The sequence below is a fragment of the Musca domestica genome, unplaced genomic scaffold (assembly GCF_030504385.1).
Source record: "Musca domestica strain aabys unplaced genomic scaffold, Musca_domestica.polishedcontigs.V.1.1 33, whole genome shotgun sequence".
In the NCBI taxonomy this organism is placed as follows: Eukaryota; Metazoa; Arthropoda; class Insecta; order Diptera; family Muscidae; genus Musca; species Musca domestica.
In genome coordinates this window covers 510595-525909 of record NW_026712312.1, presented here as the reverse complement: position 1 = coordinate 525909, position 15315 = coordinate 510595, and the positions used below count along the sequence as shown (strand labels likewise).

At 35.0% G+C, this 15315-nt stretch overlaps 1 protein-coding gene across 2 annotated transcripts in view; it reads left to right on the top strand.

Moving 5' to 3' along the window:
• The first annotated feature begins 1541 nt into the window (after positions 1-1541).
• Positions 1542-15315, top strand: part of LOC131800363 (EH domain-containing protein 3-like) — a 45064-nt gene continuing 31290 nt past the window's right edge. The window contains exon 1 of one of the 2 annotated variants that reach the window (XM_059125383.1): positions 1542-3280. In XM_059125383.1, coding sequence (XP_058981366.1) covers positions 2056-3280 — 1225 coding nt within the window. In that variant the 5' untranslated portion in view covers positions 1542-2055. The remainder of the gene's footprint in view (positions 3281-15315) is intronic. The other variant, XM_059125382.1, reaches the window with a different exon arrangement.

The following is a 15315-nucleotide window of genomic DNA, read 5'->3' as shown; positions in this document are numbered from 1 at the left end:
ATTCGGCAAATATTGAAAAATGAGCCCGGTGTAAGAGGGCAGCTGAAAATGTGCACCTTCAGCTGAAAAGGCCACCAGAACTCAAGCGCCGACCATGGAGTGGACCGCCATAACAGCCGACAGTCGCTATCCGCTCGTATTAATCGACCATGATATCTGAATAAATGCAAAATGAGAAATGAGGTTCTTCGCTTCATTTCCAGCGCACAATGGCTACAAAATCTCCGGATACCAATCCGTTGGACTATTGTGTCTGGAGTATTTTGGAAAGCAAGGTTGGCACTAAAAAATACCAAAATGTCGATCACCTCAAGCAAGCGCTTCGCCGGGAATGGTCCAAAATATCACATATCAACATTCGGGTAGCGTGTGAAGGCCATAATTCATGCCAAAAGTGACCAATTCGAACAAATTTAAACTTATTTTAAAATTTGATGCTATTTCCGACATTTTTTTTCTTTCATTCAATAAAGTTTAAAAAAATTTTAAAATTATGGCGTTTGAATTTGTTGTAGTTTTTTATCTCACCCTGTAGTATCAATGTTAAATAGGATACCGTTGCTCATGCTATCAATTCACTCATTTTTCAGTGAATGGTTTTCTTTCGTCTGCACTGCATTACCAATGTAGATTTTTTTCTTTCGTGTGAAATGGCATCATAAAATAATGAAATGGCAAATAAATAAAATAAATAATACATATCTCAGGTATTTGAATGAAAAAAATATTTAAATATGTTGAAAGAATTTATATTAATGTTGCGCTTAAAACATGCAAGAATCATGGTAAAATTCCAAATAATCATTCCCATCTCTGCATTTTCTGCAATTTACCTTGTCACATTTCACTACATAAAAACAGGTCCCATATCTGATTTGTGTATGCACAATGGATTTATAAATACCAGTTTTGACAATGAGATGTCAAATGAATAATTTTTGAAAAAATCGTAAACATATGATTAACATGGCAAGAATGTAAAAATTGTTCTTTAATTAACCATTTTCCTCTATGGTTTTGGAATACAGCATAGATTTAAATAAATCTGCTGGAATTTAAAAATTTTTCCTACGACCACCGTTTCCCCTTATCTCCCAAAAATTGATAAAAAAAATGTAAAAACTAAATGACAATTCTTCAAGATCAAAGTATTGGTCAACATGAAGCTGGAAATTAAGCTAATTTTCTTTATTCGGCGAAATTTGTTAATCTTAGTTTTTTTCTGACCTAAATTTAATAGCTTTTTTCAATCTAATTTTTTTTGAGCGAAGCGTTATGCGTTTTTTTCATGTCACATGTCGTTTATAAAACAACAAAGGCTTTTGACCCTGATTGTTTATTTGGAAATGTTGTTTTTATTTATACTTCCCTGATGGGAAACGGGTAACACATATTTCTCATATCATTCATATTGAAATTCTCATTGTGGCCCTATACCTTGTGCCGGTGTCGATAACACCATTTACCATCAGCTGTTTCGTTTGGGTCGATATAAATGTTCATCTTCGCAACTGTCAAAATCGCAATGACGTATGACGTTTGATTGTGGTCATTTTTTCTACCAGAGTTGTACGTGTCGTCGGGGTCGGTAGTGTTCTTATTTCCAACAATTTTTAAGACCAATCAGAATTATATTTTGCTAACCAGAAAAATACCATACCCATCCCATTTGGCATAACTTTTGATTTATCAAAATTTTTCGTTTCATTTTTTCTCAAAGCATAAAAATTAGTTTTGTGAAAAACTTGATGTGCGCGAGCTGATGGTGCTGTGTGTGTAGAAAAAGAGGAAAAATCAAAAAAGCATAAAAAAGAAGTGACGGAATTTTTCCAAAAATAAGTTATCGTTCGGCTTTGCCAGCCTGCCGTGAATCATAAAACAAACAACTAAACAGCACTAAAGCACTAATATCAGTGTTTAATTTTGGGGCGGTACAAAAAAGTTCAGCGCTATCAGAAAAAAAAATCAAGTCAACGAAAAAATTTGAAAATTCTTGAGAAGTTATTTATTGTGTGTGTTCGGAAGCAAGGAAGATAAGAAGACAGATATTGCAAAATGTTTAGTTTTTTGAAACGTGAAAAGAACAACCAAGAGGTGGTGGAGAATGTCATTGGCGAGCTGAAGAAGATCTACAAAAGCAAATTGCTGCCCCTAGAGGAGCATTACCAGTTCCATGACTTCCACTCACCCAAACTGGAAGATCCTGATTTCGATGCCAAGCCCATGATTCTGTTGGTTGGCCAATATTCAACAGGTAAAACCACTTTCATTCGTTACTTGTTGGAACGTGATTTCCCTGGTATTCGCATTGGCCCCGAACCCACCACCGACCGCTTTATTGCTGTCATGCACGACGACAAGGAGGGTGTTATCCCCGGCAATGCCTTGGTAGTTGATCCCAAAAAACAATTCCGTCCTTTGAGCAAATACGGCAATGCCTTCCTCAATCGTTTCCAATGCTCATCGGTCAATTCGCCAGTATTGCAGGCCATTTCCATTGTTGATACCCCCGGTATTTTGTCGGGTGAGAAACAACGCATTGACCGTGGCTACGATTTCACTGGTGTCTTGGAATGGTTTGCCGAACGTGTAGATCGTATTATTCTGTTGTTCGATGCCCACAAATTGGATATTTCCGATGAATTCCGCCGTTCCATTGAGGCATTGAAGGGTCATGACGACAAGATTCGCATTATCCTCAACAAGGCCGATATGGTTGACCACCAACAGCTGATGCGTGTCTATGGTGCTCTTATGTGGTCTTTGGGCAAGGTATTGCAAACACCTGAGGTGGCCCGTGTCTACATCGGTTCTTTCTGGGATCAACCTCTGCGTTTCGATGCCAATCGTCGCCTCTTTGAAGATGAAGAGCAGGATCTCTTCCGCGACTTGCAGTCACTGCCACGCAATGCTGCCTTGCGTAAACTTAACGATTTGATTAAACGTGCCCGCCTCGCCAAGGTACATGCCTTCATTATTTCGGAGTTGCGCAAGGATATGCCATCCGTTTTCGGCAAGGATAGCAAAAAGAAAGATTTGATTAAGAATTTGGGTCAAGTCTATGATCGTATTCAACGTGAACATTCGATTTCACCTGGTGACTTCCCCGATATTAAGAAGATGCAGGAGGTTCTGCAACATCAAGACTTTACCAAATTCCATTCGTTGAAACCCCACCTTTTGGACATTGTCGATAATATGTTGGCCAAGGATATTGCCAAGCTGATTGAGATGATACCACAGGAAGAGATGACAATGGTTTCGGAGCCCATGGTTAAGGGTAAGTTCAGAAAATTGATTAATTTAAGGGAGGGAAGAGTGTCAATTTTAGAAAAATGTGATGATATTGTTGTTTAAAGATTTTTAATAGATTGACTTGAAATATAACGCACCTATATTGAAAGCTGTTGGTCTTATCCAGGGCTTAAATAGCTGTAGTAAATAAAAAATATCTTAAAATACAAAAATAAAACCTATCTGAGGGCATTCTTAAATTTGTCATGTCTCCAACTTTTTTGGCTTTATAAGAGGGCCAAAGAGAAGTGCCCTTCCTAATGATTTATTTTCATATTTTTAATTTTTTTAAATTTAAATTTGATTGAATCCTAGGAATATATCATGCTTATTTAATTCGAATGGGAATTTTGTTTTTAAATTTTTTTTTTCTAAATTCTATTTTTGTAATAAAAACTGATTTGTAAGATGGGCTTTTCGCTTGTCATGCACAATTAGCACCTGTGGATTGTAAGTGAAATACTTTGCACTTTGTGTTTTAAATACTTGTCATTTCAAAATGAATCATCGTTGTTATTCACACTTGAATTCCCATATAGAATTGACTTTTGACATGTTTTGAAATAGCCATAAATAGAATACATTGAATAGGGTGATAATATTTGAAAGCTGTTGGAAAAAGTCATTCACAGGTAGCACTAGATACGAACATTTCGAAAAGAAGGCAGATAAATCTTGGGTTTTATTTTCTACTCGCAATTGTCCAACGTTTCAGATATTGAATAGAGTTCATAATTGCAGTTTTGAACATTGAAAGTCTTTCTTGAGAGCTGGCATTTAGAACAGAGGGGTTTCAACTATCCGTCCTTTGGATGAGATAATTGGATAAAGCAAAAATGTGTCATAAATGTATTCTATATTCGGTTTAGCATTTAATCAAATCTCAAAAAACAATTTGCAGCAAATATGATTAAACAAAGTGATCATACTTCCGAAACGCTTAAAGTTAGGGAATAACGTTGTACTGGGTCTAAACCTTTATTGCTTTACGATATATACCTACCACCAGCGGGCTAACCCTTTCTCTGTGTATATAGCCGCAAATTAAAACTCAAAATATTATAAATAAATTCGTTTCAAAAGTTTTACTAAAACCTTCGATATACCCGAAAAATGATTCTCAACTGTCTAACTAACTGGTTCTCGACTAAATCGTGGGATCATATCGACAAGTTTTGGCAAGGATTTTTTCTGTCCACTTAGAACATGAAAGAATATCAAATCTTGACACAAACTTTTTAAAACTGAAAATGTCGAGGTATACGTAATAAGTCTTTAGGGACCAGGATCCTATTGTTATACCTTACGTCACACTATGGTACAGGAAATTATATCTTTTTGCATTTTTTGGAACAGGCAAAAGGAAGCGAGATAGACCTATAATCCCTTTTTACGATCTTCAAAGAAACACATTCTGAGCTGCCTATGTATTTTCCTTTTCGGTCTGCTCATATATTTTTGTAAACAAAGTCCAAGTCTCATTTATTGTCAGGTTGAAATTTTTCATAAAACATTTGTTTGCTCCAAGTAGGAACCCTATTCAAATTTGTGAGAATCTGTCCAAATTTAAATATAGCTCTAAAATATATTTTGGTCTGATTTTAATTTGTTTGTGCGACATATGTGTGATATAAGTCCAAATACGACCAAACTCAGCCTAGAATCAAGTACATCAAATTTAATGAAAATATGTTCAGATATAGCTATAGCTCACATGCATATGTTTCATCCGATTTGGTATTTAGGTCCCTCACATTTGCAATATGCACTCCAAAACAAAGATATTCGCTACCAGATATCAGATAAAGCCCAGAAGTACCTCTATATATCCTTGTCCGAGTTGAACTTTATTGTGTACCAAATGGTTAATATCACCCTAAATGGAGTAGAAATTGGCAAATACGACCGAACTCAGCAAGTATTTCCATTGTGGTGAAAATCGGCGGAGATATAGGTATAGCTCCCATGTATATGTTTCAACCGATTTGGTGTTTAAGTCCCACACTTTCGTAATATGTACTCCAAAACAGTGATATTTGGTACCAGACATCAGTTTTAACTCAGGAATACATCTGCCAAATTTTAGCCAGAAGGTGGTCAGGGTACTATGTATTTATGCATTTGTTTGTAACAGGCAAAGGAAACGAGATAGACCCATAGTTCCTTTTGATGATCTGCATAGAATCACATTCTGAGTCGGTTTATGGATGTCTGTCCATCCGTCCGTCTGTCAATGTATTTTTGTGAACAAAGTACAGTTCGCATTTATTACCCGATCCATATGAAATTTTGCACAAATCATTTGTTTGGCCCAAGGACGAACCCTATTGATATTGGAGATAATCGGTTAAAATTAAGATCAAGCTCCCATATATATCTTCGTCCAATTTGACTTTTGTTGTGTACCAAACGTGTAATATCAGCCCGAATAGTATGGAATTTTGCACATACAACCAAATTAGGACTGAATATAAGTATGCCAAATTTGATCGAAATCGGTTCAGATATAGCTATAGCTCCAGTATATATTGTTCATCCGATTTGTTTTTTTAGTCCACCGCAGCCGTAATATGCACTCTGTAACAACAATATTTGGGGAAATATATCAAATACAGCTCAGAAATACCTTTGCTAAATTTTATCGAGATCGGTTCGGATTTGGATATATAACTTCTTCCGATTTACCTTTTATTGTGCACCAAACGTCTAATATTTGCCCAAATGGGATGAAATTTGGCACTTACGACCGAATTGAGTCTAGAAGGTAGTATGTCAAATTTGGTGAAGATTGGTTCAGATATAGCTATAGCTCCCATATATGCTGTTTGTCCGATTTGTTATATTTGTTACCCACAACCGTAATAAGCACTCCGTAACAACGATATTCAAGGAAATATATGAAATACAGCTCAGAAATATCTTTGCCAAATTTTATCAAGATCGGCTCAGATTTGGCTATAGCTCCCATATATATATATATATATATATATATATATATATATATATATATATATATATATATATATATATATATATATATATATATATATATATATATATATATATATATATATATATATATATATATATATATATATAGATATATATATATATATATATATATACATATATACATATATATATATATATAATTATAATTATAATCATAGCGTGCATGATTGAATTCTCCCATAAAAAACTTTTAATTGTTATGCGAAGCTCTACTAAATTAGCAAAGTGGTGTAGGGTATCATAAAGTCGGCCCCGCCCGACTTTAAGACTTTCTTTACTGGTTACTTCTTTACTTATACAATAAATCTAAGAATTATGAAATGGAATGGAAACCTGAAACCGTCATTGTGGAAATTTTAGAAAAACATTTCAAATATTTACCTTTCTAGACAACTTTCAGTGTTTGTGTAATTAAAAATTGCTGATATTTGCTCTTTGTACTATCGCTTAAGCAATTGACCCAGTTAATGGTAAGCACAACAACAAACAAACAAAATAATCAAACACATGTAGGTACGTACACACACTGTTGTGTTTATAAAACAATTTGTAATTACAAATGAATTTGGAGTGAATTTATACACAACTTCAATGTATGAAAATGAAAATTTACTTGCTTTGTCTTTTGAGAAAGTAAAAGAAATTTGGGGAATACATAAAACAAAACATTCACTCTGAAGAGTTTTGATTTTGAATTGTTTAAATAGTTTTTAAATAGCTATTGTTGTACTATACAACTGATGACACAATTCCAGGTGATCTTATACATTGCGTTGAGGTGCATGTAAATTGACCATGAAATCGATTCTATCTCAATGGCTCTCTCTCTCTGCCTCTCTCCATCTCTCGCTCAACAACAAAAGCCCGCCATATATGTTTATTGGAAATCGATGTAGACTTTGATGATCACTTGATTGCCGTATCTGTTGTTTTTGTTGTTGTTGCTTGTTTTATGGTTCAGCACTCAATATTGTTAGCTATTATCTAACCCGTTGATATCAGCGGTAATGAATGTACCCTATGAGTGTGTACCTAAATGGGAAGGTATATTGGAATTGATTAAATATTTTTTCTTAATTTGGCGGGATAAAATAAATTAAAATAACATTCTTCGCCAAAAAGGGTGTTGTTTGTATAAGCGCCCCCATATTTGGCCCAATTATTCTTATTTTAAAATCCTGGACATATCTTTATACCCTGCGGAGATGAGTGGGGTATATTCACGTTTTCGTTCCGTTTGTAATATCTTTAAATATTTATCGAAGATTGCATAAAGTATAAATATTCGTAATCTGTAAAAAATGTTAACTCGATTTAAGGACGTCCTTCTGATTAGTGATGATTGATGATTATTATTGACGCATCTCGGTTTACGCTCCTGAGATTTGATATTTTCATGATTTTAGCCAGATTTTTTTACAGAATTGTTTCACATTTACTATTTAAGGTTTGCAATGGGTTCTTTCTCCAGTGGGAGAAGGTTAGAACATTATCTATATAGGTTTATGTATCACTATGGCCCCCATATAACGGTACATTTGTATATTTGGTATTTTGACGGTTTTAACCATCGGATTTGTTAAAAATTCGGCATTGGTTTGTAATGGAGTTCTGGTGGCAGAGCATTGACTATATAAATCCACGTTTGTTTACACACATTTTCTATTGGATTTGTTTAAGATTCGGCAGTTTTAGTTCGTAATAAGTTCTGAATGCGGTGGCAAATAATTTTATATTTTGGACCAAGTTTTGCTGTAGCCCCTATGTAAGGGTACCACCCGATATTCTGTATGATGATGTTGTTAGCCTCATTTCTCAACGGAATTGTACAAAATTGATTTGATTTCGGATTTGTAATGAGTTTTTTTCCTCCGTGGCAGAACATTTTTTTATCAAAGCCCCCATATAGGTGTATCTTCCGATATTTGGAATTTCGGTTTTGTTTGAAATTCAGTATTTCTAGTTTGCAATGGTTTTTACCTCCTGTAAAACATTGTCTTTATTCTTGATCAACGTAAAATTCAAAGTCGATTTAGCGAAGTCCGTCTGTCTGTCTCTATATGTGCCGGTCCGTCCGTCAGTCGGTTGTAATCCCGCTATCTTTCGAGCAAATTGAGGTAGGAGGCTGAGATTTTGCACACATGTGTATTTTGCCAGTAGGCAGGTTAAGTTCGTTAATGGGCCATGTCGGTCCTAGTTTTCGGAATGGCCCAATATAACGGTACTTTCATATTTGTTTCGTATTTGAAGATCGATATGCGAACTACAATCTATGAAAAAAATAATAATGTAAGTGGGATGGGAGGCTAAGATTTTGCACACATGTGTATTTTGCCAGTAGGCAGGTTAAGTTCGTTAATGGGACATGTCGGTCCACGTTTTTGTAAAGGCTCAATATAAGGGTACTTTCCAATATTTGGTATTTTGATGATTTTAGCGACATTATTTACCGGAATTGCTTCATATTTGTTCGTATTTGAAGATCGATATGGGAACGACAATCTAAGAAAAAAAAAATACTAATATAGATCCATTTCTTCGTATAGCCCCATATAGCGATGCTTTCCAATATTCGGTACTTCGATGATTTTAGGATATAATTTACAGGAATTGTTTCAAATTTCGTATTTAAAGTTCGTAATGGATACTATAAACTATGACAGAAAATTATCGGTGCAGGTCCACGCCTTCGTAAAGCCCACATATAACGGGACCTCCCTTTATTCGGTATTTTGATTATATAAGCGACATTATTCAACGGAATTGTTTTAAATTTCGTATTTGAAGTTTGTAATAGATACTATAAGCTATGACAGAAAATTATCTATGCAGGTCCACGTCTTCGTATAGCCGCCATGTAACGATACCTCCCGATATTCGGTATTTGGGTGATTTCAGCGGCATTATTTACCGGAATTGTTTCAAATTTCCTATTTAAAGTTTGGAATCGATACTACAGCCAATGACAAAAAATTACTTATGCAGGTCCTCATCTTCGTATAGCCCCCATTTAACCAGTATTTTTTGACGATATTTTTATTTTTTTTTTAATTTTTTTTAGTTCCATCCAAATGTTGGAGATTATTAAAAGTTCGGCCCGGCCCAACTTAGGTGCTTTTTTACTCGTACAATAATGTTTCTCTATAGCAGTGCTCTATTTGGCATGAGAGGCACAAATGACTCCGTCAAATTTGATGGATATCGATCCATCAAATCTCATAAATTAGTTTTCTTTGACTCCAAATTATAACACTTTGTCCAATGTTATATAGAAGTCAAATTCAATTCACCTTCTACCATAATCGGCCTACCCTAATATTCATACATACGACGCATTCATACATAAGCTGAGAATCAATAGTTATTTATTTTTAGCAATTAGTACATGTGGAGTATTCTCATTGTCGATTGCTCGTCAACAGCAGCAATTCGTTTTGTTCGGGGTAGGGGAAAATTTGTATATACTCAAAATATTTGATGACGAACTTGAAATCATCGTCATTTGTCGACCGACAGTAACAAATAACCGGCATATGTTATGTGTTCGACGACGGCATGTGATAAGATATTAAATGGAATAATTTTTAACAGGTTTTCACTTCAGAGAATATGAATGAAATGGGAGGGAGATTTTTGATTGAGATGCAGGATGATAAAAAAAGTGGCAGTTTTTAGAAATCATGAGATTTGAGGTGATTTTTTTAATAACGAGGAATTCTAGTCTCTTAAGGTGAGAGTACATAAAATACTTTTTTTGACTGGCTTAAGTTATCGACTGACTTCTTCGTAAGAGATCAAACGACTTTTAGATTGGCTAAACTCTATTTTGGTCCATAATATACAGGGTGAGATAAAAAAACTGCAACCACCATCAGACTGCTGCCACTCGTCCGCCAGCTGTTAAAATTATTCCATTGACAGCTCATTATATTGTTTACAAGCGTACAAAAGCATTTTGGTGAGAATTTTCCAGAAAAAAAAGTTGTTCGTGATGGAATTCAAGCGTAATAGCGTGATTTTTTTATATTTGGCTGGAAAACCACAAGTGGCTCTCTCTCTCAATATTCCTATCAACACAAGATCTGGAAAACCACATGTGGCTATCGTTAGAACACTCCAGCATTTAAATGTGAATAAATCTTTTGTGTCTCGTTCCATCGCTCGTTACCGTGATACTGGTATCGTAGCCCGACGTCAAGGAATTGGACGGAAGAAAACACCAACATCAGCAGAAATAGTTCGAAAAGTAAAGAAGCAATATTCCATTCGCCAAATATTGAAATATGAGGTCGGGGTAAAGCTATTAAAATTCCAAAAAGTGCAAGAACTTATACCGTAACAGAAAGAAAATAGACTCAAAAGAGCTAAATAATTGCTTCGGTTGGCCGAAAGTGGTGAACTGCCGAATTTGGTTTTCTCCGACGAGAAAACATTCATTGCCCACCAGTTTGTAAACAAACAAAATGATCGTGTTTACTTGCCAAAGAGGTCAGCTGAAACTGTGCGCCTTCGGTTGGCCACCAGAACTCAAGCGCCGGCAATGGTGATGGTGTGGGCCGCCATAATAGACGATGGTTGATCTTCGCTCGTCTTAATCGACCGTGGCAACAGAACGCGCCACCCAAGAATGGTTATAAAATGAGGTTCCTCGCTTCATTTCTAGCGAACAATGGTCATCAAAATCTCCGAAAACCAATCCGTTGGACTATTGTGTCTGGAGTATTTTAGAAGCAAACGCTTCGCCGGGAATGGGCCAAAATACCGCAGAGCAACATTCGGGCAGCGTGTGACGGTTTTATTGGCCATTTGAAGGCCATAATTCGTGCGAATGGTGACCAATTCGAATAAATCTAAACTTATTTTAAAATTTGATGCTATTTTCGACATTTTTTGCTCTCATTCCACAACACTTAAAAACAAATCTAAAAATTATGGCGTTTTGACTTTGTTGCAGTTTTTTATCTCACCCTGTACACTTGGTCGCCCTACGAGTCCTTGTTCTTTTTTCGAAAATGCCAGTTGAAGACTGAAGCCAGTAAAAAAGTTGTTGGTCTGCTATATGAACATTCCTTTGAACATGAAATGATCTCGGGTCGACGTTGTAAATCATAGTCTTAGGGTAATTGGCATTAGAAAAGGATCATATCCATTCTGTTGGCAAAAAATTTGAAAATATTTCAAACATTTTTTTGTGTTTAATCACTAAACCAAAAATGAAGTGCATGACTCATCCTCTTACCACCCAAAACAACCAAAACCAACCAAAAATTGTTTAAAATCAGTAGCGCAACACCATGGCCGCTTACCACCAACGAACGTCATCGGCCAACAACAACAATAACAGCTTTGGAAACCTCTACACCGCTTTTTTTTACACATGAAAGCATTTCATTGCATTTACCACAATTTTTTCTCTGGCAGAGAGTAAATAAAAAGAAAACAAAAAAAAAACAAAAACTTAAAAACGAAAGGTAACAACAACAAACAATTGTTGAACAAAAACAAAACAAACAAACCATGACTTTATAAATAAATTACATGCAACCACTACCAACACCGCCAACAACACCACCTTCACAACATTTTGGAAAAGCCACAATGTGTTCAAATATTTACCACCACCGCTTCAAACACCACCTCATTACTGACTGAAACAACTGAAACTCGAATCAAATTCCAGGGTTCGTTAAATATAACATTTTAAGATTTCTTTTCATTTTTGTTGTTGTTATTGTTTTGAAGTAACATTTTTATTAATGTTAGTTGTTTGTCTTTCCTATGCCGGCTCACGAATTTGTCATAAAATTGTCGGTTTTTTTTTATTTTATTTCAATTGGATTTGAAACAGTAACGCACATTACGGCGTTACTGTCTTTTTTGTGGGGTAATTAAGGCGTTATTTAGTGGGGTACATATTTTGTAATTATTTCCTATTGGCTGAGTAATTGCCACAAATTTGAAGAGACTTTTTTGTGAATCACACAGACGATTGTATACAGAAAAGGTGTCAAAGTCGATACGGTGAATATTGAAATAAGTTTTGAAATTACGAAAATCTGCCGAATATTCCAAAATCGGTTTGTATGTTGAATATATAAATGGGTGTATTGAAAACTTCGATTTATTTCAATAGAGATTTGAAATCTGAAATCAAACAGCAATGCAAAACCTGTTTAAAATGGACTAACATCGGAATTCAGTAAATATGTTTTTAAAAACCTCCGCCATACTATGGAGGGTTAATGAGTTTTTCATTCTGTTTGTAACTTCTTAAAAAGTTCCGGCTAGGCTCTACAAAATATATATATTTTCTTCATCAGCATAAAATTTTATGTCGATTTAGCCATGAAAATCGTAATAGATTCTGAATGGAATGAAATAGGTTAATGAAATATCAGTCAAATGCAGTTTAGGAGTGTAAAATGGACGATATATGTTCAAGTTTTTAGTGTAGCCCCTACATAATATACTTCGTCAGCGAAAAATCCACCTTAAAATTATTGATTCGTTCCAATAGTTCGTGTTGGGATTTGTATATCCTCCACTGTACTATGGAGGGTACATTAACTTTGTCATTCCTTTTGTAACTCCTCGAAATACTCATATCAGACCCAACAAAGTATATATATTCAAAGTATATATATTCTTGATCTGCCTGTCTGTGTGTCCGTCTGTCTGCCCACCAGTCTTTCTGTTGTAATCACGATATCTTTCGAACGAATTGAGATATAAGGCTAATATTTTGCGTACATTTATATTTTGTCAGTAGGCAGGTTAAGTTCCATGTTTTCGTATAGCCCCATATAACGGTAACTCTAAATTCGGTAATTTGATGCTTTTAAAGACATTATTCGCCGGAATTGTTTAAAATTTTGTTTTGGAAGGTCATAACGGGTACAAAAAATTACTTAAGCAGGTCCATGTTTTCGTATAGCCCCTATATAATGATAGGTCCCTATATTCGGTATTATTTTACGGAATTATTTCATTGACAGACAATTGTATATGCAGGTCCACGTCTTCGTATACCTCACATATAACGGTACCTCAACATTTTTCGGTATTTTGATTATAACAGCGACATTATTCAACGGAATTGTTTTAAATTTTGTATTTAAAAGTCTTAATGGGTACTACAGCCGATGATAAAAATTGGTTATGTAGGTCCTCGTTTTCGTATAGCCCCCCCTATAACTTAAACTACCTACCTACCTATGCCTATGCATGTATGGAAAATTTTAGCCTTCTATCTAAATTCGCTCGAAAGATAGCGTGACAACAACAGACGGACAGACGGAAACCGCTAAATCGTCGAATTCTACGCTGATCCAAAATATATATACTTTGTAGGAGGAGTTACAAACGGAATGACAAAGCTAATATTCCCTTCATAAAATGGTGGAGGGTATAATAAATATTACTATTTGGTACTTTTGTACAACTATAGTACATATTTCCAAACTCACCTCCATATCTCAATCCTACATATCAAAACCACCTCCATATCCTAACCATAGACACCAACAGTGACATCTACATCAAATTTTAGGACTTCAGCTTTATACCTTCCCCCAATATCAAATTTAGTACTATTTAATACTTACTTATTCAAACAATTAAAGTACACATTTTCAAAATTACCTCCTTATCTCAATCCCAGATACCAACAGAGATCTCTAAGTCGGGGATCGGAATTTCGGGATTCCATCTCTATCCCGTCACCCAATACTCAATTCTATACCATTTAGTACTTTTCGAACAATCAAAGCACACATTTCCTAAACCTCCATATCTCAATTCTAGATTCCAACAGAGACCTTTAAAATAAAATTTCACGATTTCATGCTCTATCCCTTCACCCAATATCAAATTTAGTACCATTTAGTACTTTCTCCATATCTCAATTTCAGATACCAGCAGAGAAAAAAATCAAATTTCAGGATTCCATCCCAATCTCTTCACCCAATACCAAATTTAGTACAATTTAGTACTTTTCGTAAAGTTATAGTACATATTTCCAAAGCCACCGCAAAATCTCAATTACAGATCCCAACAGGGAAATAAATATCAAATTTGAGTATTCCAGCTCTACTCCTTCACCTAATACCAAGTTTAGTTCAATTTAATTTTTCAAACCACCTCCACATCTCAATTCCAGATACCAACGGAGACCTCAATATCAAAATTAATGATTCCAGCTCTACCCCTTCACCCAATACCCATTTTAGTACTTTTCGTACAATTTTAGTGTACACATCTAAAACCACTTCCTCACAATTACAAACACCAACAGTGACATCCATATAAAATTTCAGAATTTTATCTCTTTCCCTTCACCGAATACCAAATTTAGTACTATTTAGTACTTTTCGTTCAATTATGTCACATTCCCATACCTAGTACACATTTCCAAAAAACCACCTTCATATGTCAAATTTACTTTCCAACCCAGATTCTCATACCAGATTTCGAGTTTAGTACCATTTTATACCTCTTCGTAACCTTAAACTTCGAATAAAGCTCCATCCGTTTACATAATACCAAATGGTACAATTTTAAAGGTTTAGTACAATTTTATAACTTTTTGTAACCTTTAAGAACGCGTAAACCTCTATCCATTCACATAACACCAAAAATGGTACCATTTTATAAGTTTAGTACCATTTTCGAACTTATTGTAACCTGAAAGTTCGTTCACATGGTAACAAATGGTACCATTTTAGAAGTAGAGTAGCATTTTAGAACTTTTCGTAAACCTAATAGTCGAATTTTCAAAAGCCCGTTAGTCCAGTACAAATTTTTCGATTTTTAGTACAATTTAGTACTTTTTGTATCCTTTTAGTGCGAATTTCCAAAAACCCTGCTTTATCACACGCCCATGCACCAAGAGTGGCCCTCGTGCAACATTTCAAGATTCTAGTTTCAATCAGTCAGTATTTTCACTACTCATTTATATGTTTAGATTGTAGACCCTCATTATCGTACTAGTAATTGGTTTCAACATCTGCA